We start from the raw sequence: 26,709 nt of genomic DNA, 5'->3' as shown, positions 1-26,709 counted from the left end.
GCGTAGCTCAGCCTATTTTAGGTGGGCTTCAGGGGGAGAGGGAGGGGAGAGATGGCTCAGAGTAAATCAAGGGCGCTAGGACCCTGGGGAAAAGGGTGCCGCCATAGACTGTACGGGTGTAGCACAGCTTTGATATCATGATAGATATCTGTAACTTCTGACGAGTCATGCTGGAGACGAGAGGTTGACATTTTAGAAGATGCACTGTGTGAAATTGTACGAAGTTATTAATATGTGTTAGCTCCTTAACTTTTAATAACTCTAGGAAAGTGAAAAGTGTAGTAACATTAGGTCTTCTATGTGTGTTGGTGTACTGTCAGTAGCCAATAGTAACCAGCTAGCTACAGAACAGCTAACGTTTGTCCACTATGGAAAACAATTGTAAGCAGGAAAGGGTGAATAGCTATTCTAACTATCATAATCTGCCATTGTTCATTGATCAGATGGATATAAGAAGAGTCCTGAGGAAAGGTGCAGCTCTGCCACAGTGAAGCAGCAGCGAAGAACAAGTGATTGTGGAGCCAACAGTGTGATGGTTAGTTCAGGTCGAGGAGTAAATGAGGATTAAATTCCTGTAACAGGCCACAGTACTGTAAATAAATCATTAACGAAAACACACAGCCAGAAGTTCCAGAGAATAATGCATCTGTTTAACACACGACAATGAACACACTTACACCAGACATGTCACCAGTTTGCATTTTGAACATGACGTTTGGATGTCATGAAATTTACTTTAGTGTCTCGATCGGTTAATAAATTATTGTTTAAACTGCATGCAGAAGGAGAGGCAGATATATGTTTCATATTAGTGTTGGGAGTTGTGCCCCCTCCCCTTACCAAGACCACAAAGTTCTATTAGATCTAGCATCTTAACTTTGCTCTCAAAGTACACCAGATGCATACAATTCACTTTAAAATGTTTATAAAATTCTGTCCGGGGGAGCATGCCCCCGGACCCCCCTAGAAGACGTGAAGTCCACCCTACTCCTAAGACATGTCAACATGACTAAGGCCAGGTAACATGGACCTGGTTAACATGACTAATATAACCAGCACAAAACACTATGGGTGTGTAGCGACTTTGCTCAGTGCAAAACTCCCAGACTTACTTCTCCATCATCACGCCATCCGAGTTCCTTTAATGGTAACTGTACTACCATGCAGGTGCACACAGCTCCACCTCACCTCTGGGTTAAGCCCACCCAAACTTGAAAACCTAGCTACACCCCTGCTTTAGACCCTCGCACAAGCTAACAGACTTACATCGTTCACGCTCGTCTATTTCACGAATACATCTTTCATCTACTGCTGATGGTCGGGAGAGTTTGAAAGACTCATTATTACAATAATAGAATAATCTATTGCACCAATTGCAATAACATACTATTTAGTCTGTTTGCAACTGTGTTTATAAATTCAATTTCCTGTAAATCTAAACTGTAAACATTCCATCAGATTCAGCAGATGTCTTCAATCTTCTCAAAGAGCAACACTAGGCCCATCAGGACCAGCTTGAAGAAGGCGACCACTGATCTTGAGCAGCACTTCGATGTGCATGTGTGTTCATGGATCCACTGTCCTTATGATTAAGTCTTTTATTCAAGCATGAAGTAATCAGAAGTAAGTCAGGTCAGCTCTGCTGCCACAGAGAGCTCTGATCATATAGAGGGGCTGTCAGTGCTGCAAAGCCCAAGGCTTGATCATAAGTCCTACAATAACCAACGAGGCAGTGAAGGTATAGCTAAAAGGTGCCATGAAGCTACATCTGTTGCACCAGAGAACTCTTGTTGAGAAAATCACATGTGGGGGGAAAAAAGTTAGAGATGAACTGGGAGCGTAAACACAGGACAGAGCATCCTAACAATAGGAGACCATGATTTTCAATTGTCACAGCCGCTTGAACTTGACTTATGCAACAAAAGTATGTAGTGTCTAGGAGGGAGCTAATTTAAAAAAGGAGGACATGGCTGATTCCGGTAAAAAAAAGAAAAAGAAGAAGTTGACACTAAGAGGAATTTCCTGTCGTGTGGAGTTATCAGAAAAACAACAGAATCCTCCACTGTTTAACTTCAACAGCTCAAATTCAACAATGGAGTTGCTGATAAAATACTTGGGCTGCTGGTAAAGGAGCCAACTGCTGATGTGAGGAGATTCTCATTCACTCATAGAGAAAGGCGATCACTCAAACTGAGTTCAGTGGGGAGGCTTGGCGAGCTGACTGAAATGGATGAGAGTTGTAGGCTCCAGCAAAGAGCCAAAAAAATGTGTTTTTAATCAAATGGCAAGCAGCCAGACAGAGTTTCAATCCTTCTGTGAAAAGTTTTAAAGATTCATACTTTTACTGTTACTGCATCTCCTGACAGTGATGGAAAATGGACATGTGTACAAGAGAACAGTTTCAAATAATTGTTTCTACATCGTTCCTTCAATGAAAAAAAGATAGAAGGTTTTACACTCTAATACCACAAACAGTGCTGGAGAATTCCAGATACATAAATAAAAAAGGACAAAGAAATGAAAGGAAAAGTGGTTCTGAATATGAAACATATAGTCAGGATGTTTCAACTCACCATACTGGCAGCTGGGTCCGTTGAAGCCTGGAGGACAGTCACAAAGCTGGGTGGATCCCTCCCGACACTGGCCCCCATTGAAGCACACACCGTAGCTACACACCGCTGCATGTGTGCATGTGGACAGACAGGGTGGTAGGAAGGAAACGAGAAAAACAGAAGAAGAAAAAATAGTAAGTGAAGCAGAGACACCTGGCTGTTGTCACAAGACGTCAACATCTTCAGTTTCAAATGCTGACCTCCTTCTATCAAAGCCTCATCACCTGCCTGTTCACTCCCGACTTAACAGGAACCTTGATTCTCTTCCATTCACACTAACCAATGCAAGAGGAATCCATCTTTGAACAGCGGCGCAGGCTTTAGGCCAATTCAAAGACATTTCTAAACTCCTTTTTCACAGAATCAGAGTGTTTAACATGAGCAGCGGCAACAGGCCTGTGTGACTTCTAAAGGGAAAGTGACCTCTTTCCTGCACGGTTTGAGAATGTTACCCGAGAATGACATTGACAGATTAACAGAACTTTGATCATTGTCACAAACAAGTGATAATACAGATGTTCATTGGTGTGTCGTGGGATAAAATCAGAGAGCCACAGGGCAAGAGTGGCTCATGAATCTCCTGCAGCCTGAAGCCCTGTGTCCATAAATCCTGTAAATCAAACTGCTCACGATCGTTAAAATAGAAAATTCAAAGAGTCTAGGACATATATAGGGAGTTCTGAACATGTGAATAACATCACATTCCCTACGCCAACACAACGCACATTAATCATGACAGTCCTTTACATACAAATATGTGTGTGCACGTACAGTACATGTGTGCATGTACAGTACATGTGTGCACGTACAGTACATGTGTGCATGTACAGTACATGTGTGCATGTACAGTACATGTGTGCACGTGCAGTACATGTGTGCACGTACAGTACATGTGTGCTGAAGTCTCCCTGCCTGTATGCTTATCTGATGTACGTTGAGGCTAATATCCCTGTGAAGTGAGACACAGCTGTTTAAGCCTGTTGTTTGTACTCTCCTGAGCAGAGTACAGTGCTTAGTGATGACAGGTACAGAGGATTGATGTCTATCATTGCTATTTCCCCGAATGGCAACAAGTGGAAACTCTGGGAGTGAAAAAACACAGTCCAGCTAATCACAAGAGGAATTTAAATGCCAATCACCCTCAGATGATTGTGAAGAAATCCTCTTTTATGCCAGTTTAACTGCGTCCTCTGCCAGATATGCATTTTTCTGCCCATCTAATCCAACCAGAGGCGGCATGACCAATCATCACACCAGGCACTGCCGGCTCTGATGCCATTTATCGTCCATATATGGTCATACTGATGGTATCAATGTGCCAAGGACAGCTCAAACAGAAACAGTGTGAGCTTTATCCAATTACTGTCATTACTGTTCTCACTTGAACCCTTCATTGTGCCTGTATAGTGTGTACAGTGTAGCAGCACATTTAATGTTTTCAATTGTTGTATTGCATTTGTGTTTCCTGTATTTATGTTTTTATGCTGCAAAAATATTTTCTTCTTGTAGGACAATTTAGGTCTGAACTGAGTTTAAGAGCTGAATCGAGAATGATCATTTAAGTAATATCTTTCTCTGTTTTACATTGGTTGCAGCCCTAATGATGTACACATTTACACTCCAGATACTTTAAGCAGAAGTAGGCTGTGAAAATAAAAGCTGTGTAAAGTATATCTACAGTCTGGCTTCAACTTTATCATGTCAGCAGCCGTGGGGAATAACATTTCTAGACAAAAGGAGAGGGACATGAAGAAGTGATCTCTACTAATCACAGATGAGCCAGAGTAATTTCATCCAGTAGATTCACAGGGCTCCTTGGAGACCGGCGCTCAGCCTAAACATCTGCCTGTCATCTGGCTCCATCCACAGACACCTGCTCAACAGTTGGACCATCCAGGGACACAAACTCACACACACACGCTTCAACAGACATCAAGACTATCCCTCTATAAAAAACACCCCAGAAAGCATCAGATTCACTAAATCTATGCATAATGTCAAAAACATCCATGTGTTCGTTACCTATTAGACCAAAGTCTTGCCCTACTTGTGAAGCTCCTGAAATCCTACTCCTACAGGAAGGACATCTCACCGCCGATAATCTGCCCATGATGACTTCCAGTTCCTCAAGACTGTGTGGCTACAGAAACTCTGATACACTGTAGTAGTTCAACATACAGCTACATAACTATCCCCACTTCTGTGATTATCTAATGTGAGGGAATGTTGCTGTGGTGACAGCTACAGACGACAGACGAGCAGAAAAAAGCATTGCTCCGTGGACAGGTTTGATTGCGAAAAGATCCAAATTATTCAGGACAATTATATTACCACCAGCTGTGAGAGATCAAGTTAATGAGACTTTTCTAAATTGTGGTTAAAAAGCTTTAAATGGACTTAATTACCAGCAACAAAGGAAAAGGTCAGATGTCTCTCAGAGACACTTCAGGCTAGCATGGCTAAACGACAACAAGGGGAATGTACATTCCCCCTTCTGAGACGTGAGACACAGGATTGTTGGCAGCTAACCAGGCATTTTTGGGCCGCCCCCATCCTGAGCCCCTTACGCTGCTTAATCTTCCCTGAAATAATTTCTTAATGTGGCATGCAGCGTGGCATAAAACTCACTCTCATCTGTCGCTGTGAATGCCTCCACTCTATTACAAAGACACCTTCTCTCAGAGGATTAGCAGCTCCCACAAAAAGAAGAGGCAGAAAGCGCAGTGGTCAGCGACTCGTGCCAAGAAACTGAAAACAAGCAGGTGTCACCCTTACAGCTTGGAAAGGGGATGACCACATCAGCACAGAGGCAGCCCAGTGTTTGTTTAGGCTCCGTCAGTCTGTTTAACCCCCAGAGTGCGACCCAGAGGGAGACCACATTTAGGGCACTTCACGGACACAAAGGCCTGGGCTCAGGACTCCGTTTGGTGCCATAATTGGTCGGCGTGGAGCCGAGCACTGTATTTTGAAGCAACAAATCATGTTTTTCTATGCAGGAATGTGTTTTTGTGAAAACCAGGGCCAGCTATGTCAGATGATCTGTGACATGTTTCTTGGAAACACCATTTGAACTAGACTTTGGGTCGGTGTAAAGCAGGCACAATAATGCTTAGCAAAACATGTCTTAGTGAGACCCTGGAATTAGAAAATCTGTGGCATTTGCTGCACCGTAAATCATACAGTATGTCTTCATAACACAGATTCCTGTGAGAGAAGAACATTTCCAGCCTTATTTCAAAATATGTGGATGAGAATATTGACATTAAGTAAAATCACAAAGAGTAAGAAAACGGTCACATGGTCAGCATTTGGCGCACCGCTCTTTTCCTCGCTCTAATTCAAAAGAGATTTGAAAGATGGATTAGACATGACAATGGTAGGCATGTCCCTCCGACCAAACAGGAAACATATCGCACCAATTTGACAAACAAGTAGCTTGGTCATACTTCGTACAAGCTGGCTAGCCCGCTTATTTTCTGCACAACTGCATTCACCATCCCGACTACACAATCACATCTATAACTGATCAGCAATGTCATGTCTACTTCTTGTTTCAGGACGTGGACAGTCGTGTTTGCTCGGCAGACTCGTGGTAGTTATTCTACAATATGTTCACATAAGTTCTTCCAGCTAGAATCAAACGGACGTCAAGTCGTCAAGAGTAAACTAGTATTTGCTCAGAGCCTCATATCACAACAGTAAAGAAATGTGGCCGCTTCAATTTGTTTTTCAATATTCCTCTGACCTTACAACCTCCGCTGCATGTTACTCGTTAGATCAAAAGGAATATGTCAGCGTAACCAGAGGCAGTATTTTGATGGAATTTAAATTACACTGTTTTTCCGTGTAATGCAACTTGTTGTGACTCAGTTGGTTTGATTTCTGTCCGTTTTCTCCGTCCGAGTCTATTTGTGTTCAGCTGTGCTCGATGCCATCCCCACAACCATGACATAGTTGCACACACACACTTACACACTTACACACACACACACAGACCACCCATGGATAGACAGAGGACCATTTCCTCTTCTCTGGCTACTGGGCCTATTTCACATGTAGCTACCTTCGACAGCCTGCTACCACCACAAAAGGGGGCCAGTTCCTATTCAGCAGTTAACGAGGACGACAGACTGGAGGAGCTATTGTCCCTGCTCCTCAGCCGCCGTCACAAAGCTTATTGTTGCCGTCAATCAACATAACTGCTAGTTTCCACTCCCGCCTCACCCCGTCCATCCTCACCCGGCCCGTGGCTACTTGCTGAGGTAAAAGGTTTAGCCCACTGACTGAGTGGTCCTCCAAATGTTTAAGTGGAGGAAGTCGCCATCACAAAGTCAAGAGTTCTTCACCTTCAGGAGAACAAGATCGTCATCGAGCCAATTGGAGTCTTTACAAAACACACAAAAGTCAACTCGGTTGCACTTCAGGGTTTTCATAAAATGCCTCCACAAGTCCCATAGCGGACTTTTTGTAGATAAGAAGTCATTAGATGTGTCGTTAAAACTTGAATAGATGTGGCTCTAAGATCTTACATAAAACAGAAAATTAATTGGCAACTATTTTGATAACTGATTAATCATTTAAGTCAATTTCTTAAGCAAAATTGTCAACCAGTCTCTGATTCCAGCTTCGCTAAGGTAAGGATCTGCTGCATTTTAAACTAAATCTCTGATTGTTGAACAGAGCCGGGACATTTGAAGACATCACCTTGAACTGGAAAACTGTGATGGGCATTTTTTATACTTGATGACACTCTGATTGGTTAACTAAGAAAGTCATTCACAAATAAATTGATAATGAAATGAACCGTTAGTTGCTGCATTTACATTTCTGCAGAACATACCTGCATGGTAAAAGAACTGCGAGTGCTTGAAGTGCATTCTTTGTGCAACAATGATGGAAAACGTCAGAAACAGACACTTCAACTCGCTCAAGAACTCTACATTGATGCGATTGTGTGAATGGAAAACTCATAAACCTTCATAATTAGATGATAGTAGCCTGAAACAAAAATATATGGAAAACAGGAGGGAGGGGATCAAAATAGCAGAATACAATGTGAAAATAAGCAGACGTTTGCTGTGCTGTGGTATATTCTTTCTCCAAATATGTGACTAATTGTGCTAAGCAAAGAATGCTGGAGAGAACAACAAGAGGCCAATCACTGCAAGATTGTGACAGGATGTCAATGGTTGGATATAGAGGCAGAGAAGAAACAAAAGGTGAACTAAAGAAAGGGTAAACTACTCAACCTGCAGCCACTTCCCAGCCACTGCGTCTACAACCTGATTAGAGCCTCAATTCTACCTCACAATGACCACAAGAAATTGGCCTAATTACCTTACACTGACATTTTATTAGGGAACACACACAGAAAAGAGGAACAACACAAGACAGAGAGAAGCTCAGGAGTGCCAAACACTAAATCACTATCTCAAACACAAAGCATTCCCATCTTCCCAATCTTCTCTTCTTCTGGGGGTTTTCAGAGGATTTGCTAAAGCTGTACATTTCGCAGAGCAGATTTTTCCTTTTGGATGTTGGAGGCGCTGTTGAACACAGCCCCATAGATTGCATTGTGCTGACTGAGGTACAGTACAGATAGTGCATAGCAAAGTGCGCAGGAGTGGGAGAGGGAGGGTCGTGGTGTGAGCTTCCTTTTATCCTGGTTCAATGGCTCAGAGAAAAGGGTGATTAGTTTGTCCCATCTCAAAGTGCTGCCACGTCTTTGGTTTCAGAGATAAAAGCCCTGCCTCACGTCGAAGAGAGCAGCCATTGTCACGCAAAAAGAGAAACACCCCCCCCCCCCCTTGTCTATTTTAGTGAGGGGGAAACACTGGGCAGTCCTGTGGAATGCATCTTTAAGACATTTCTTTATGAGTGTTTTAACACAAACCAGACTCATTGCAGAGCAGACCGCGTAATACTTCTTTGTATCATTTAATACTATAACCTTTCCCCTGGAAACAAAGAGCTCTTTGAGGAGAGCATAGATGCCATAATAAGACACCGATGACAGGCACATCCAGGAGATCTTCTCTCGCGCCACATCCCATCACAGGGCTATCCCAGACAGTAATGTGCCTGTGCTGGGGGTGTCAGCGCTGGCCATTGAGCGCACGGGTCAGTTCCAGGTAGGGCAATGAGAGCAAGGAAGTGGGAACTTTCTTGTCAGTCAACCGGACAGGGGACAAACTGTTTACAGGAAGACTTTGCCAAGGGTCTGTCTATGGTATGCAGGCTATGCGCTCTGGATCACTGGCTGTAAAATCCCATCAAAGGAGGCTTCTCGGTCTCAGCGGTGTGAAGCTAAGCTTATCCACAAGGAGATGAGCTGCTGGCAGCCCTAGTGTGACCAACAGATCTACGTTTCCATACATGGACCCGTGGATTGGAATTACAGAAGGTTCAGATTCATATTTGTTTTTCTTTGTTCTTTTTGTGCGTATCAGCAGGTGGTCTCTCCACCCTGAGCTGATTTTTTTCAGGGGGCCTTGACTGTGATTGGTTGGGGAAAACACTGGATGGGCTTGTTCGTTTTCATATCCATAATGCATTCCTCTGACCTACACTGCCATGTCACACCTCTGAATGAGAAAAAGTGGCATGACTATATGGATGAGAGCCAAGATTTAAACATGGGACCACAGCTAGAGGGGGAATGTGGCCGCTTGGAGCTTTAATGTACATTTTAAAAGTGCAAATCTGACTGCCAGACGGGCCATCTATCGTAAACTACAAGAGCGCTACAGAGCCATGACCTCACGCAGATTGTAATTGTTTTTTGCTCAGTGTAGAATAAGATACTACAATGCAAGCCTCATTTGAGAGTGAATGTCAACGCTCTGTCAACACTCGAGATTTTTTTCCCACCGTCCACATGTGTGGACATGGCGCTGACTGATAACATCTGCTGAAGAGTCTGGATGGGCAAAGCATCTCTTGACCTTTTACTGAAAACCTTTCATTCAGAGGTCTGTGCCAAGGGTGAGGTTGTGTTTGAAGCACCCTACCTCCTGCTAAGTCAGGAAAAGACAAAGTGCCTTTTAGTTAATACCTGATAAATTACTTTTAAAGGGGGTAGGAAGGAAACAAATCTGGATAATTAAGGATACTTACGATACAGACAACCCGCTTCTCCATTAAGTTGAGACCATCCAGGGCAACACTTGTACACAGCCTGATAATCCTGTCTGTACACTTGTCTGTATGCAGTGTAGTACGCTGTCCTGTTAACATGACAAACATCAAGTCAAAAACAACAAGAACTGACAAAATACAAGAGTGTTTGTAGTATTCCATTGTAAAAACAGTAGTGCGGGAGTGAACATGCATATCTGACTATATTTGGCACATATCATTTGTAATGTTTCTTGTGGTTGAATACCACGAGATTAGGAACACAAACAAACATGTAATCTGATCAAACAACTCCCAGTGCTTTGAGCAACATGCAGTATTATGTTTGGCAAACATTTTCCCAGACTTCTAAAAGGTGTGAGACTCAACTTCAGAGAACGGTGCCTATCCCTGTACTTTGGGACCCCTCTCATTGCTCCGCAGCCATTACGCATGGTGGAAACACGCTTTGTTTACAGCGAGTAATTGTGGTCTTGGCTGCCTTCAAAGCAGCCGTTGACTCTTGTAACACGGTAAATAACGCTGTGAAAGCGAGCGTGAGCCGCAAAGTGAGAAACTCCTGGAACAGAGATGGGCTAAAAAGTTAGCATTAGGACTGTCCTTCAAAAAGGGAATGTTGGCTGCAACAAAGCCTGTGTGTTAAAAAGCTGGTAACCCCAATGAAGTGGGGTTACACCTTGCACTTAACTGTAAGAGAGGTTCAAAGCTGTGATTACAGAAAGAGTGAGAGAGACTGAGGAGGTCAGGGAGCTCATCCTGTTTGATACTGTTTGGAGGGGGAGTTAAATGAAGGATCATGCCCTCTCTGACAAATTCTTCTGGTTGCATGACTCATGAAGACATAATTAATGCTTTGGTCTAACCAGAGCTTAATCAGCAAAGCACTACATCCCCTGCAGGTGAAGATGTGAGTGTTTATATGAGCTTTTGATTACAAAGAGGAAAGAGACAACAGATGAGGTGCATTACTCACCTCCTCTCGTATCCCATGCACCATGACTGTCCCACACAGCCTTGCTTCCACACTTTAACCATGCGTGTGAAGGCCTGCACACACGGCTGCCTCTGGGCGACCAGCGTCACCTCCCTCTCGATACACACATTGGGCCTGAAACGAAAACAGTGGTAAAAATACTTAAGGTGTCAAAAGGTTTTTACAGATGTATGCATAGCAGCGGGGAAATGTATGAATGCCGTGAGATATGTTGCAGCAAAGATAGATGGACAAAGCTTGCATAAGGAATTTTTCTAGTTGATGACGTAATGCCTGTGAGGGCATTACCTGTGCTGGGGAGTGAGGCTGCTTATGATGTCTGGTTTGGGTATTTTTAAAGACTCAAGGGGAATTCCTCATACATCACCTTTCAGAACGCTAAGTTACAAGATGCTATCTGTAGTTCAACCTAAAGTCAGTATTCATCTGAAAATGTGCTACCTGAAAGCCTTTTGGAGGGGGGCATTGGCATGAAAGTGGCATGATTGTTTTTCTATCTTCTACTCCAAATGTAAAAAAAGCAACAAAAACAAAATCCTAACCAGATAAGATCAAAACGTTCCAGATGTGAGCCATGTGTGCTGGGAAACCACTTCAATGCACAACATTTTCAAAATAAATAAAAAACAAAAACATTTTCCAGACAATTCACATTAGATGTTTATAGTGTTTTCACTGGACATGGGGTAGAACGTGCATGTTTTCACTTGTACGTACAAGACTGAATATCAGCAGAAACAGGAGACAGTTAACATTTCCGCCCCCAGGTAAAACATGATAAGCCTTCCATCTGTGATGTTTTGTTCTTCTTACACAAAGTCTGTCTGGGTTAACAGGCAGACCTGCCATTGATGTCTTTCACACCATTTGCTGCGGAGCACAGAGGAGCCTCGCAACAGGCTCTTTGAAACATTTACTCCTTTGGTAACTCTCCAAGGACAGACAGGAAGGCCTGGCATATAGACATCAGCAGAAATCTTAAGACAACATCCAGCTGCTCATCTCATAAACAATAGTAATCACCATCACCCCCAGCTTTACACATCATTTCATATGAAATACCTTATTGTTAGTGGCAGGTAACAGAATCTTCACATAATTCAAGCGCTTTATTATTTTGGGGTTATAATTGTCTAAGTCTCCACTTTGAGGGACTACAAACTAACTCTGACAGAGTTAGGAATGCAATACAGACCATCCACATGGAGCTAATGTATAATCATTTAAATTACAGTGATACTGCGCATGGAAGCCAATAAAGACCATGATGAGAGCGCACAAAACTTAAATTAATCCTCCAGCATCTACAAAACAGATCTGTCATCCAGCTGCTGTTTGATACCTCTAGCAAAAAGCCTTCGTTGTCTGCCTCTGGTTGAGTCTTTGACACAAGTTTTTGCATGTGCAGGTGAACCAGCAGTTTTCATATTTAAACTTCAAAGGGATTGTGAGGTTGTAAAAATAACTGAGGAATGATGAAGAGTAAACATCATCCCTATAGAGTCTGTCTACAAAAGGAAATATAAATAAACAAACAAACAAAGAACAAAACATAAGACAAAAGGTTACTCACATATAGGATTGGAGATTGTTTGCGATGCCATAACGCAATGCACGAGCCTCTATAATAAATAATAGGAAAAAAAAAAAAATAACACTATCCATGTTTCTTCTTCTTGGATTAGAAGTTTAAAAAATGTGAATTTATCGCAAACTCATTCATGAGTACAACTGAAAAAAAGTAACCCTAATAAATAACCAAATCCGACCGCTCAACGGGGAGAAACTTAAAAGGCGCGTAAAGGATCTTCCGCGTGAAAATTATCAGCGCTCTTCAAAAATGACCCAGCCATCACACGCGGTGTGTGTGTGTGTGTGTGTGTGACACTGACTGAAAACCCGCAGCTCACCTACGATCCGTCACTGCAGATGTTGGACTGACTGACGGGCGAAAAGTTGTGGAGGCTGAGCGCTTTCTGCCTCCCTCCATTCACTTGGTAATGATGGCTGGGGTTTTGGAGGGGGAGGATGGAAAGGGTGCCATTTATTATTCAGAGCTTCTGAACACACACACACACGCGCGCACACGCACGCACGCACACACACACACACACACACACACACACACACACACACACACACACACTTTAATTTGGAGCTTTAAACATTGCCTCAAACTTTTCTCTTAACTGGAATTATGAATGTTCTCGTCTGTATATGAGTTTTACTTCATATTTGTTTCCATTGAGATTTGTGCTTGTGTTAGGAAATGTACATAGACTTTCTACATGCAGATATTCAATCCATCCACCAATATGGCTTTTATTTAGTTACATGTGCGCGTATAGATGTAAACAAAGCTTGTGGAGCTGGGAAATAAGTGCACTTGCAGAGAAATATCTGTGTGTATAGGGACCCATGACGCAAAGCAGAGAATCATCTGCAGGAGGTGAAGTGCAAACCTCTCATGCTAGGTATGGACATTTAGGAAAACTGAGTGATATACTATCACCAGCGGAGTCTGAAGCAGCTACTCTGCAGGGCTGATGGTGCGGTCACAGGGTCAGCTGCCAGGACCTATGACTGCTGCTCTCAAAACAAAGCTTTCATTGGGCGCATGTGTGTTCATGACCCTAAAGAGTCCAGGGTCACCGCTGTCCGTGCAGCCTCCGAGGATGCCAGCTACACAGCATGTTGTCTGAATTAGAAAAGATATATTCGAGCTCATCTGAGACATGTGTTGCCAAAGTCCCCACAGAGAACAAAAGTCTTTAACTGCAACAACAAGAGTGAGTATTATGATAATACAATTATTTTTTGCATGTTTATTTCTGGGCCTAAAAACATACATAATAATAATAAATTGAATTTATATAGCGCTTTTCGAGACCTCAAAGCCTCTTAATCTAATAAACATAATCTACTCATGCCAGGATTAAATTGTTTGAGAGTCCTGGGGGCAAAAATCTATGTTGGGCCCCCATATTCACCAGTACCTTCTTTGCACCGTTTTCTTCAAGTACACATGGCAGACTACACATGGCAGACTACACATGGCAGACTACACATGGCAGACTACACATGGCAGACTACACATGGCAGACTACACATGGCAGACTACACATGGCAGACTACACATGGCAGACTACACATAGCAGCTTCATGATATGCACAGAGAAAACCAGTACTATGGAATTTCCAAACAGTGTCATGTATGCATTTGATACCTTTAACAAATAATATGAAACAAATCAATTCAATTCTGGAATAATATAAACTAAAGTCTTAAAAGACCTTCTATAAGACAGAGTCTCAAATTCAACTATTTCAAGTAACAAAATAATGGATTTAACAGCAAAATGTCAGCAGGCTCTCTTTTAATCACAAAGGCAACCTTTCCAGAATTCTGACCAAATAGTTTTAGTTGCCCCTAAGGTTGTTTATGAATACATAAAAGGAAATTGTAAACATAGTAAGCGTCTGCATATTTATCTAATCTAATCTTATGATCCATGTTCTAAAACACGTGTGTTTAATCAAATGATCCAACTAACTTACAGCACACATTTGATAGGGGTTTAATAGTGTAGAAACACTTGTTGGTTTCTGAGATTATTATAAATTGTCTGTACTTTTATTTAATGTCAGTATTTCTATGCTCAGGATGCGCCCACACACTCATGTGCTTCTAATGGGGATCCTTAAATAAACAGTTAATAATCATAGGAATGATTATTTAGTTAGGATGCACTGAAAAACTATATAATTTACCATACTGCATTGGTCTATCATATCTGCAGTAGGCTATGATTGGACTGCACATTGCTGGATGGTTGCAGGAGAAACCCAGGAGCAACTTTTGTAATTAGACATAAATAAAAAGGAGGATGGAGATTTGCTGACACTTAGTGGCTAAACAATAGAACTACATCTAGTATAATAAGTCCTGTACATATGATGAAACGAATACACTTGAACAAATATTAACTTAAAGCAAGAGGAGGTGGTCACAGAAAAACAAACTGCTCACTGATTTAACTACAGCCGAGCAAAGACGCCAAATATCTCTTCAATAAATTTAGCACAGGTTCCGTTTTAAACCGGTTAAGTAACTTTACGACACTCCCTAAATCACCACCTCCAACGGTCTTTGCCCTCAGCCATACTGCTAGCTTCTGCACTGTAGCATGCAGTGGGTAGTAGTTACAAGAAGACTTTGCACACTTGGACAGAGTCACATTATTAAAGACGTGCACGGACATTTGTCGAGGTTTGTGTCTCGTCGAAACATGTCGTCGTCTCAAACTAAACGGCCGGTTTCCTTACTGGGGACTATGGCTTTCGGTGGACGAGCCGACGCCGAGCAGGTCCAGGAGATGGTGAAGACTTTCCTGGACAGGGGACACATACACGTTGACACAGCCTTCATGTATATGGACGGGAAGTCAGAGACGGCCATAGGGAGCCTGAATCTTCCCAACACAGGTATATCAGAAGCACACATATCCGTAGCGACTCTGTGCTAACGTTAACGGAGCTCCTGAAGGGAACTCACCATTAGACTGCACGTGCTGGTTGGCACGAGCATGGAGTTATGGGTACCAAAATTGTCCAGAAACTGCATTAATTTTTGGCATTGCCCCCAAAACAAATCTCCTTTTTATTACTGAGAATATTGATGTTAGTTGTGTATCGCTTTGGAGGAATGTGTTGTTTGGTCCTCCTGGAAAACAACACACAGAAAAACCCATGTGTACACGATTAATCTGATTCTTATCATGTTTAAATTCCCTATCCAAAAATGTAAATTCACAGTTAAGAGACCAAAGTAGTTTAAATGAGCTCCTCCTTTTACCAGCTGCAAAATTAAAGTGAGCACATTCATCACTAATTATTATCCAATAATATAATATTAATTATTCTGACTTTTACTTAAGTAAACATTTGTATGCATGACTTACACTGGTATTGCTACTTTTACTTAAGTAAAACATCCGAGTACTTCTTTCACCCCTCTACTAGAGTAAGATAAAAGCTATTTTCATCTGCAGAATGTAACCTGCCACTTCAATAATTAACATAGTACACACAAAATGACAAAATGACACACAGCAGTATACAAACACCCCACCATGTCAACAAGGCAAAACCCATAAAACCGCATGACTGGGTGATTTGTACATGTTTATTTGGCATGTTTAAGTATGATCCCTTGGAGATACTATTGGACAACATTGACATCGACATTCACAGTGGGCAGCATTGAACGCAGTGTTTTACCTGCAAATATAGTACATTGGTCACATTAAAGATGTGCTGTATACGATGTTTGTGGATCAGGACATGATGAGGATTACTGATCCAGAATATGGTCAAAACTATGTGTAAAAACAGTTCATAGAGCCTTCTGGAGGCTGTACAAGCAAGTATTAAAATAAGACTGATTATCATTATCGTGATTTTGATCTGACCGTTGACTGGACTAAAGAGCCTGCAGGAAAGTCCTCTTAATATCAGACTCTTAATCACACCCCCAGAGAATCAATTCAAAACACTTTATTTATCCCCGGGGGCACAGTATGAGAATATTAATATCCTATGATAATATATTATTATTATTATTATTATTATTATTATTATTATTAGGATAATATGATAATGATATGATAAACCTAGTGCAATAAAAGTATAATGCAGTATAAGTATATGGGGAGTTTTATAGATGCATAGTGATTCACTTAACATAGATATGAAGAGTCATTAAGATGGCTGTTTGCTAAAAAAAAAACATCCTGTAAATGATGTACTTTTAATTCAGTGTTTCTGTGTGACAGTAAGCATAGCTACTAAGGCCAACCCCTGGGATGGGAAGACGCTGAAGCCGGAGAGTGTTCGCTCTCAGCTGGAAACCTCTCTTCAGAGGCTGCGAACCGATAGTGTGGACCTTTTCTACCTCCACGCCCCTGACCACCAAAACCCCATCCAGGATACGCTTCGGGCCTGCAATGAACTCCACAAAGAGGTAAAGGGATTGGATACTTCATTTTCTATGTGTTGATGTGTGTCGCTGAAACCTTTCCTGCAACATGACACACCAAAGATCTTAGTCCACAATGTATACGTTCAATTCATTCCTATTATTATGTGAAGAATGTTTTATTAAAGTATGATTTCATGTTAAAATATCGCCATCAGGGAAAATTCAAGGAGTTTGGGCTGTCAAACTATGCATCATGGGAAGTGTCTGAAATTGCCAGCATCTGCAGACACAACAACTGGATTGTTCCCACTGTGTATCAGGTATTCTGGAACCTCTCTTAGTTTCATCTCCAATCAATTGCATCATATATATTTTTTAAAGCTACTCATTTATTTATGTTGCATCCGCCCATCTAAGTGGCTGTTAATTAACATTCTTATTCTTTTATTAATATGATCATATCTGGGCTGGAAATCGCTGTGTTTTCAGAGTGAGCTGCCAAAACATCTTCGCTACTACTTATCCAGAATTGCAGTAGTTTTTGTTACGGAGAGAAACCATGGATTAAGCATCCTTCATAGCACAGAGACACTCAAGGTCGCCCAAATGCTTTTTCCATGTTACTTAAATCTTTAACTAGGTCTTCTTAACTCCCATGTTATGGGTCTTTCTTTGCTTCCAATGCTTGAATTTAACATATTTGACTATTTCCTGTACCCTAACTTAGACTCTTACCTTTCCCAGGGAATGTACAATGCCACTACAAGACAGGTTGAGACCGAGTTGCTGCCATGTCTGAGATACTACGGAATGAGATTCTACGCATACAATCCTCTAGCAGGTGCCGTATGACGTCCTTCTGTGGTACACCTTGCAGTCACCATTTGAAATGTTTTTTTCAAAAGCAGACACTCACAATTGGTGATAAATGTTTCACCTACTGTGGAGGAATAATGTTAATCTTTAAGCTCTATGGATGGCTCTCTGTCAGTTCACCACTTTGGTCCAATAACTATTAGATTGCCTCTGAACATGACTAGCACCACCAGCAGGTCAAACCTTTCACTTATCTGCAGTCTTATTTGGACTTTTTCAGTAACCTTTTCTCAACATGTAGCATGAAAAACCTTCATTTTGAGTGAGTGACAGTATTGAGTAACTTTAGTTTGAACTCTAACATACTACTCTTCTGCAGGTGGCCTTCTGACAGGGAAGTACCATTACCAAGACAAAGATGGTTCCCAGCCTGCAGGACGATTCTTTGGTAACAACTGGGCTGCAGCATACAGGGACAGGTGAAAGACCCGCAGTTTACTTTTGAGACTTCACCAACACATGATTTGTTTTATGTTGTTGCACATTAGGTCTGTACTCATGTAGTGCCAATTTATTTAACACAAAGTAATTGTGCCCGTCCTCTTGTGTCAGATACTGGAAGAAGAGTCAGTTTGAGGCGGTAGATATGGTTATAAAAGCCTTGGAGACGGCGTACGGCTCAGAGAAACCCACCATGACCTCTGCTGCTATACGCTGGATGTACCATCACTCTCAACTTAAGGTACCTATTGTGCACTTATTGTCCAACCAACAGTCCCAACGAGTTTTCAGGGATAGAAAATCAATGCATCAGAATTTTGAGCATTTTTGCTTCAAAAAATTACTTTATCGATAATCAGAATTCTTATAGTCGATACATTTTCTGTCCAACGGTTAATTGCTGCAGCTCTACTCAAACATTTAAAGGCCTAATTGGTTTGATTTTAAATCTACGCAACAGCTTCCATTAGTCCTTTAAAATCCTTCTAACAGGATCTATTTATTTCAACTCAGCTAGATATCTTTTGATGACCAAGCATCCATTTTATGGCGCATTGGGATTTTTTATTTTTGCGCATTTTATAGTTTCTAAATCAACATCAACCCTCCTCCAAAAACAAATTGAATTGATATGCAGATGTTTTTTCAGTATAGAAATTAACTGGTCAATTTTAGAATTATAGCTGGTCATGACTTGTACATGCCAACATTATTGGTAAAACCAAACTCACTTGTTTTTCCTCTGAAAGCACCGGGTCATTTGTTGTATATTTAACCTTAATATTGAGTCTGAACGCTGTATTGGCGCTCACAGTAGAAGGAAAATGTTATGCACCTTTTTTTAATTAGATTGTATCCTCTTTAAAACCATGTTTTGGTTTTCTTTGACCATTACATTGTCTGCTGTTCCAGGGCGATCTGGGTGATGGAGTCGTACTTGGCATGTCAACTATAGAGCAACTTCAAGCAAAACATGGCTGCTGCAGAGGAGGGTCCTCTGGATGAGAAAGTGGTTTCCGCCTTCAATGAGGCCTGGAATCTCGTAGCCCACGAGTGTCCTAGCTACTTCCGCTAAAGAGACAAATCTGTCCAGTCAAATTTTATCCAAGTTCATAGAAAAATAGATCTGCTAAAGCCCCTTTCTCTTAGCTACTCACTACCTTTTTCCTGAAATCACACTTGAAATTTGTGTTTTTTCTTCTGGTGAATAAATCAATTGGAGACCAGTATGTATTAATGTAAAGACCACTTCATTGTAAATGTACAAATATAAAAATTATATTTTCAGGAAAGAAATAGACTTCTCTGGAATCTGCCTTAATTAAATTGTTACATTAAAAAGAACCAATTTCTTTAACAACAAAAGGTTTTTTCTTGCACACGAAAATACATGTGCTCATTCGTTTTGGCAGAATGGCAAATGACTTGCAGGCAATACAAAACAACGTTTCTAATCATGTTGATAACAAGTGGCATCATCATCATAGCGATAAGTCCAGTAACCAGTGTTTACTGAACAACAACTCAGTCTGAAGCTAAAACTCGAGGCTGAAGGACAAAAGTTCATGTTTGGCCAGAAAATTGATGGGAGGAGAGAGATCACACTCCCGGGGCAGCGCTGGCAGTCAGGCTGAATAGTTTCCACATCAATGTCCCTCTGCCGTTGAAGTAGGGCAAAGAAGCTCCTCCTGCCCTCAGATGTTTCATTCTGCATCTTTGTCGTCTTCCTCTCCATTATCCATAGGCTCTTCCTCACCAGCAACGGTCTCAAGCTCGCCTGTTTCTGAGTTCCACATACATTTGATCTGCACCTTGAATTCGGCCATTTCGATGCCAAAGAGTTTCTATGGACAGAAAAGGAGCCAATTTGAACTGTCAGTCAAATACAGGGCTGTGTATTTGTCACAGTTCCAGGTAGCATCCAACATCACAGTACTACACTGAGGGCGCACATCTTTGCAAATGAAAAAGTATTGCCCTGAATTGAATCCTTGTATGCAAATTAACTAAAAAACAATAGTGTGTTGAGAATCGATACAGTATCACAAAACATGTTGCGATGAGATACTGTATCGATATTATCATAGGAAGTTGGCTCTGGAGATGTGTTTGGCGAAAGACCAAAAGAAGTACAGCCTGATTGCAGTGCCTGGTGAGAGCGATGAAGCACAGCCATCCTCGAGCTCTCATTTTTTAAGCTACTGAGCTCATCCTGACTCAACGTCTTCCATCTGTACTACTTCACATTCACAGACGGCACAATGTTAGTCAATATTTTCGGTAGACAAACAGTCAAGAACTCACCAGAATGCGAGCCTGCTCAGGAGTAAGCACGTCTCCCTCCTTACAGACTTCATGGCTCTTCAGCAGAGTCACCACTCCTTTAATAACAGATGATATAAAATGTGACACTTTGCGCTGCGTCTCGTTTGAAAAGTGCTCTATAAATAAAGTTTATTAACACTATTGTGATGAGATTTTAAAAACGTGGGTCTTCAGTAAGAACGTAATGGGATTGGGTGTTACAGACAGGGTAGGGAAGTCAGAAAGTATTGAGAAATTGACCATTACATTGTTGGTTTTGGTCTGAGTAGGATTTATTGACAAAAGAAAACAAGTTATCAGTCTTATCCTGTAAACTTACCTTTCTTGAGAGCAGTAGGAAGTCCCAATTGTCTCAGCTGAGGCTCCATTGAGTGAGGAAACTGTTCAAGGGGTCCCTCATCCAGAGTTGTGTCCATCAGTGCACGGTTGCCTGCTCGTGCATAATCCAGCTCTTTGAAATGATTGAAATACCTGTAGATGTAGAACCCCATTTTGTCAACTAATGAACACTATTTGGAGAATCACTGCAACAACAGTGCATTAAGTGAAGCCTTACTTACTCTTGTACTTCGTCCTTTGTTTTATTGGTGAATAGCACTCCCACTTCTCCACGTAGATACTTAGTGACCTGCACGTTATCAGAGGCAATACAAAATGTCAAGTTTTTGAAATAGACCATTATGTTTTCAGGCTTAATACCACACATTGAGAGATCTCCTACCTTGTGCAAATTATCTTTGTATTCGTCCGTTTCTCCTTTACCCAGAGCAATCACCATGACTTTATTTTTGCCAAAAAAGAATCTGTGGGAGAGAGGAGAGTCAAGCCTTTTACCTAAGAAACATGCTTTCATTTGAAATAATAATCATCAGGCTGTTTACCTGCTGTGTTTCCATGCTGTCCTGATGTCTTTCAGTTTGTTATTCCTCATATTGGCCACAGAGAATATGAACAGGTTTCTGTACGTGTCCACACATTTCCGTAACTAAAAAGGACAAACAGATGAAGAATTTAGTGAGACGTATGTAATATGTACTATTCTTCGTGTGCAAACACGTGACAAAACTGTGTGACGTATGCGTGCGACGCCATGTTGGTTGGAATACAAATCAACAATGGCGTCTAAAGCGAACAACAACAACAACAACAACTCCGACTTCTTCTACGTATTCTGACTCTCTGGAGTCCTCTGCAAAGGCAAGATTCAGAGAAAAAGTCCAAATTTGCCGTCGGATTATATTGAGGATTTAGATTCATTACCGCCGATTGAATATCCGGATATTGTGAACTACCTTGTGCTACAAACGTCGTGGGCAACCAACGCACAAATGAAGGCATACAAGAGCTTAGGTGCTTATAATGTCTTTGTTTCTGGCTGGGTTGGTAGTCGGTAGTCTTCTTACCAAACCACGTGAAAGATGACAGGGTGCTCGTCCATGCCCGTGTAAATCACTCTCAAAGAGCTCGAGATACCCCGCTCAAGCCGTGGTTTGTGAGTGAGAAGAGCGGCGATGTTATGCTCACTAATGTAAACATAGCTTTAGCATGAACTCTTACCAGATATAAAGTGGACGCCACACAAACGGGTGAATTGTGCTTTTTCTTCTGTTAAATCCTCACGAGTTATGTTGCTAAACCAGCTTACGGCGTTCGGTAGACAGTAATTCATCCCTCTTTTGTGGATCGTTGTTTTTGATGATTGTAGGAAATCTAAAGAAGCGTTTCTCTGGTTCACGAAGTAGCGTTATGACCACAATTATACACTGCGCACAAGGTTGACATCTTCTTTCAATCGACGTTTAAATACAAAGAAAATTATGAAGCGTTGCAGCAACTCACACGTGAACAGCCGCCATCTTGGTTGTATATATACTATTACTATCTCTTTTATTACATTTCATTATGAGTAAGTGTTCTTTTGTTATCTATAGAATCTTAGATTTCTTGTGGGGTTGCAATTTACGATTATTTTCCTTATTGATTATTCTGCCGGTTATTTTCTGGTTATTTTCTAGTTTCAATCGATTAATCGTTTGGACTACAAAGTCAGAATAGTGAAGAATGTCCATCCCAGTTCCTCAAAGTCCAAGGGGTGTCTTGTTTTGACGGTCCAAAACTCATAGATATTTAGTTTAGTAGGATATGAAACAAAATGTATTTGGAAATGTCCATATTTGAGAACTTACTTTAATGACGAATCGCTTATCAAAATACTTTATTTACGTTTATTTTTCATCAATCGACTAAACGATTATTAGTCGAGACTTATCTTTGCAACTCTAATATCTTGTATTATCCCAACTAACATCTTCATGTGCTATTATCAGTATATTAACACTTCGCAAGTCACATTTAAATTGTAGCAATACTAACTTGATTACTTTGGCGTACGCCTTGTTGTTTTTATTTCATTATCTATTTTATTATATCAACTTATATTGTTTTTCATAACCATACTGGTGCTTAGGCAACGCATGTCAAATGCCATGCCAATATAGCCCATTGGATTTAATTTAATTGAAACATGTTAGCAGCTTCAGCTAACCCTCGTTAGCATAGCTGACAGGACACTTACCTCCTCGATTAATTTCTGTTTCGACTGCAGACCCTTCTTGGCTGTTTGCGTTAACGAAACTGAGGAGAAGATGTGAGAAACAGTCAGTGAGTAAAGACTTGAAATGTTACAGCAGCCTCATGTTATTTCCCCCAGAAGGAGAAGCTAACGTTAGCTTGTTACCCAACTTAAACGTTACTTTTCTGCCGTAGAGGACAGCTGCTACATACTAGCAACCAGTTAATATGCTTAGCTGCTAAATGTTTTTATATATTATACAATTTGAACGGCTATTTACTTACTTTTCTTGTCCCTCTTTGACTTCGGCATGGTTTCTTCTCACGATGGCAGAGCAGCAGACGCACACGTGAAGTAAAAAGGACCCCAAATGTTTCTGTAGGAGAAGCTGACCCTGTGGTGCCTGACTAGAAAAAAATAACTTTTAGTTAACTCAAACTTGCATGGACATCTTGGTGTACATCGTTCAAACGTGTGATGGATAAGGATGTATGTGAAGAGATACTGCGATTACTGCCTTTCAGAGTTTCAATCTGCAATAGAATAGAGTTATAATGTCCTACACATATATTATATATTATATCACCATAGGCTAAATCTACCCTTTAGTTCAGAGGTCTTCAACAGGGGGTCGCGAAACTTTTGGTTGATTATAAAAATATATATATACATTTTTTTTTTTTAAATCCAACCCTTTTTTCTCCACAAATGTAAATGTCTTTAAATATACATTAACATAAATCCAACATATTGTAGCGAACGGATAAATGGAGGCAGTCCATGCACACATTCAGTATTAAATTAATAGCTTAGTATTGAATGCACTATAACAGGGTAGCTATGTTTATACATGGCACTAGAACCAGTTTAATATAAAACATAATTGTATACAATATATATAGTAGGGGGTCCCAGCTCCATCTCTCCATCAGTTTGGGGATCCTTGGCCTGAAACACGTTGAAGACCCCTGCTTTAGAAGTATGAAGCAGGAGTTTCACCAAATTGTCCCAAATGTAAAAGTCATGTAGGTACTAGGCTGCTTTTGCAAATGCTACAAAAGTCACCAGTAGCCTACAGCCATAGGTCAACAGGTGTCAGCAAATCCCCTTTTATGTCTGCTTGGAAATGTCCATGAGTCTCTAAATAAGGAAGTGGTTCAGTTGCTTATAATGGTGTGTGTGTGTGTGTGTGTGTGTGTGTGTGTGTGTGTGTGTGTGTGTGTGTGTGTGTGTGTGTGTGTGTGTGTGTGTGTGAACCATCACAAATTCATTTTACATATAGGCTATGAGTGCAACATGACTATCTAAGGTAATGGGGATTATGAATAGATCAACACACTATCAGCCCTGATCCAAAGCAGCAACATGCAAACACATTGAGTAGTAAACTGTGTGTATAAATCCCTTTCAATTTGATTCAACCTACACATTTTCAATTGACATTAGAAAGATGTTGAAGAGTCACTTTGGTACGATAGCAACATTTTGGCTTCAGGAGTCTTAAGACATTCACACCTATTGCCATGTAAATTAGCATGGCATGATGGGCATTGTTTCACTTTCAGAAAGTTAGCACTAAGTGACATCAGGACACTTATTTGCCCTAATTCTGATAACAAAGCTTTAGGAAACAGAGCTACAACTCATCCACAATGATGATCTTTTAGAATCACCCTTTTGGCTTTATACATAATACAAAGTAGACTGTCTTGATTGACACATTGCGTGGAAGTCTGGGAAGTCTGGGACAGTGCCTAGGGGTTGGCAGACCGGGGTAGTGGTTCCCCTATTTAAAAAGGGGGACCAGAGAGTGTGTGCCAACTACAGGGGTATCACACTTCTCAGCCTCCCTGGTAAAGTCTACTCCAAGGTACTGGAAAGGAGAGTTCGGCCGGTAGTCGAACCTCTGATTGAAGAGGAACAATGCGGATTCCGTCCTGGCCGTGGAACAACGGACCAACTCTTTACTCTTGCAAGGATCCTGGAGGGGGCCTGGGAGTACGCCCATCCGGTCTACATGTGTTTTGTGGATCTGGAGAAGGCGTATGACCGGGTCCCCCGGGTGATATTGTGGGAGATGCTGCGGGAGTATGGGGTGAGGGGGTCACTTTTGAGGGCCATCCAATCCCTGTACGCCCAAAGCGAGAGCTGTGTCCGGATACTCGGCAGTAAGTCGGACTCGTTTCCAGTGAATGTTGGCCTCCGCCAGGGCTGCGCTTTATCACCAATCCTGTTTGTAATTTTCATGGATAGGATATCGAGGTGTATTCGTGGAGGAGAGGGGTTGCAGTTCGGTGACCTGAGGATCTCATCGCTGCTCTTTGCAGATGATGTGGTCCTTATGGCATCATCGGTCTGTGACCTTCAACAGTCACTGGATCGGTTCGCAGCCGAGTGTGAAGCGGTTGGGATGAGGATCAGCACCTCCAAATCTGAGGCCATGGCTCTCAGCAGGAAACCGGTGGATTGCCTACTCCGGGTAGGGAATGAGCCATTACCCCAAGTGAAGGAGTTCAAGTACCTCGGGGTCTTGTTCGCGAGTGAGGGGACAATGGAGCGAGAGATTGGCCGGAGAATCGCAGCAGCGGGGGTGGTATTACAGTCACTTTACCGCACCGTTGTGACGAAAAGAGAGCTGAGCCAGAAGGAAAAGCTCTCAATATACCGGTCGATCTTCGTTCCTACCCTCACCTATGGTCATGAAGGCTGGGTCATGACCGAAAGAACGAGATCACGGGTACAAGCGGCCGAAATGGGTTTTCTCAGACGGGTGGCTGGCGTCTCCCTTAGAGATAGGGTGAGAAGCTCAGCCATCCGTGAGAGACTCGGAGTAGAGCCGCTGCTCCTTTACGTTGAAAGGAGCCAGTTGAGGTGGTTCGGGCATCTAGTAAGGATGCCACCTGGGCGCCTCCCTAGGGAGGTGTTCCAGGCACGTCCTAGCTGGGAGGAGACCCCGGGAAGACCCAGGACTCAGTGGAGAGATTATATCTCCTCACTGGCCTGGGAACGCCTCAGGATCCCCCAGTCGGAGCTGGAGGATGTGGCCCGGAGAAGGGAAGATTGGGGTTCCTTACTGGAGCTGCTGCCCTCGCGACCCGATCCCGGATAAGCGGTAGACGATGGATGGATCGATGGACAAAGTAGACTCCAAGTCCTTTTAAAAATAGTGGTGCTACCAAAGCACATATATCCTCCATAAATGAATAATATAAGATAACACTTTGATCATCAGGGGATGAAAAGTATGTGTCATTGAATGAAACAGACCAGAGAAGATTACACAAAGATAGAACTACGCCATAAATCATAATTAGAAAGAAATGTAAGTAGAATTGAGTAGATGAAAATTAATGACCTGAGATTAAAAAGCTATATACAGTACAATATTTAGGCCAGCATACAGTAATGTGCTTTATGTGCTTATTAGTGCATATTTGCAAAATGTACCAATTCTTCCTTAAATGTCTGAGAAGAGACATTCTATATGTGTAGCCTACTAAATATATAGATGCCATGCATAGTACAATATACAGCCCAAATGTACTTATTTATATTTAAGTATATAAAATATAGACCGTAATATTTAATATACATATCAACATCAGAACAACTTTATTGTCCATACAAGGTAATGGAACTTTGTCTTTGAAGTAAAAACAACACACAGTAAACACACATATATAGCCAATATGAAAATATAACACATATACGTCATATAGAGTAGAAAACACCTTTTAAAAAATCATATAGTGAGTCCCTAAATGAATGTTGT

At 41.6% G+C, this 26,709-nt stretch overlaps 3 protein-coding genes across 3 annotated transcripts in view; 1 reads left to right on the top strand and 2 right to left on the bottom strand.

The window, feature by feature from the left end:
- megf6b (multiple EGF-like-domains 6b) overlaps positions 1–11,656 on the bottom strand; it is a 57,223-nt gene extending 45,567 nt beyond the window's left edge. Inside the window, exons 1-4 of the mRNA XM_029432844.1 lie at positions 11,586–11,656; positions 10,723–10,857; positions 9,729–9,838; positions 2,574–2,678 (exon numbers count right to left, since the gene is read on the bottom strand). Of these exons, the coding sequence (XP_029288704.1) occupies positions 2,574–2,678; positions 9,729–9,838; positions 10,723–10,857; positions 11,586–11,656 (421 nt within the window). The remainder of the gene's footprint in view (positions 1–2,573; positions 2,679–9,728; positions 9,839–10,722; positions 10,858–11,585) is intronic.
- A 3,205-nt stretch (positions 11,657–14,861) lies between these two features.
- On the top strand, positions 14,862–19,405 carry akr7a3 (aldo-keto reductase family 7, member A3 (aflatoxin aldehyde reductase)). The gene is given in 8 exon segments (XM_029431837.1): positions 14,862–15,228; positions 16,578–16,765; positions 16,939–17,043; positions 17,468–17,564; positions 17,919–18,018; positions 18,152–18,281; positions 18,953–19,006; positions 19,008–19,405. Coding segments are annotated over 8 exon segments (1,080 nt in total). The 5' UTR covers positions 14,862–14,930; the 3' UTR covers positions 19,116–19,405.
- Positions 19,270–23,360, bottom strand: mrto4 (MRT4 homolog, ribosome maturation factor). The gene is made up of 8 exons (XM_029431842.1): positions 23,222–23,360; positions 22,941–22,999; positions 21,247–21,350; positions 21,087–21,168; positions 20,926–20,993; positions 20,685–20,836; positions 20,345–20,421; positions 19,270–19,884 (listed from the first exon to the last, which is right to left on the bottom strand). Exons 1-8 carry the CDS (start codon positions 23,247–23,249, stop codon positions 19,744–19,746), a joined length of 711 nt encoding a protein of 236 aa, XP_029287702.1. The 5' UTR covers positions 23,250–23,360; the 3' UTR covers positions 19,270–19,743.
- Between the last annotated feature and the right edge of the window lie 3,349 nt (positions 23,361–26,709).

This window comes from Cottoperca gobio, chromosome 5 (assembly GCF_900634415.1).
Source record: "Cottoperca gobio chromosome 5, fCotGob3.1, whole genome shotgun sequence".
In the NCBI taxonomy this organism is placed as follows: domain Eukaryota; kingdom Metazoa; phylum Chordata; class Actinopteri; order Perciformes; family Bovichtidae; genus Cottoperca; species Cottoperca gobio.
Note: the sequence above shows the minus strand (reverse complement) of the source record. Positions and strands in the feature narration are given on the sequence as shown.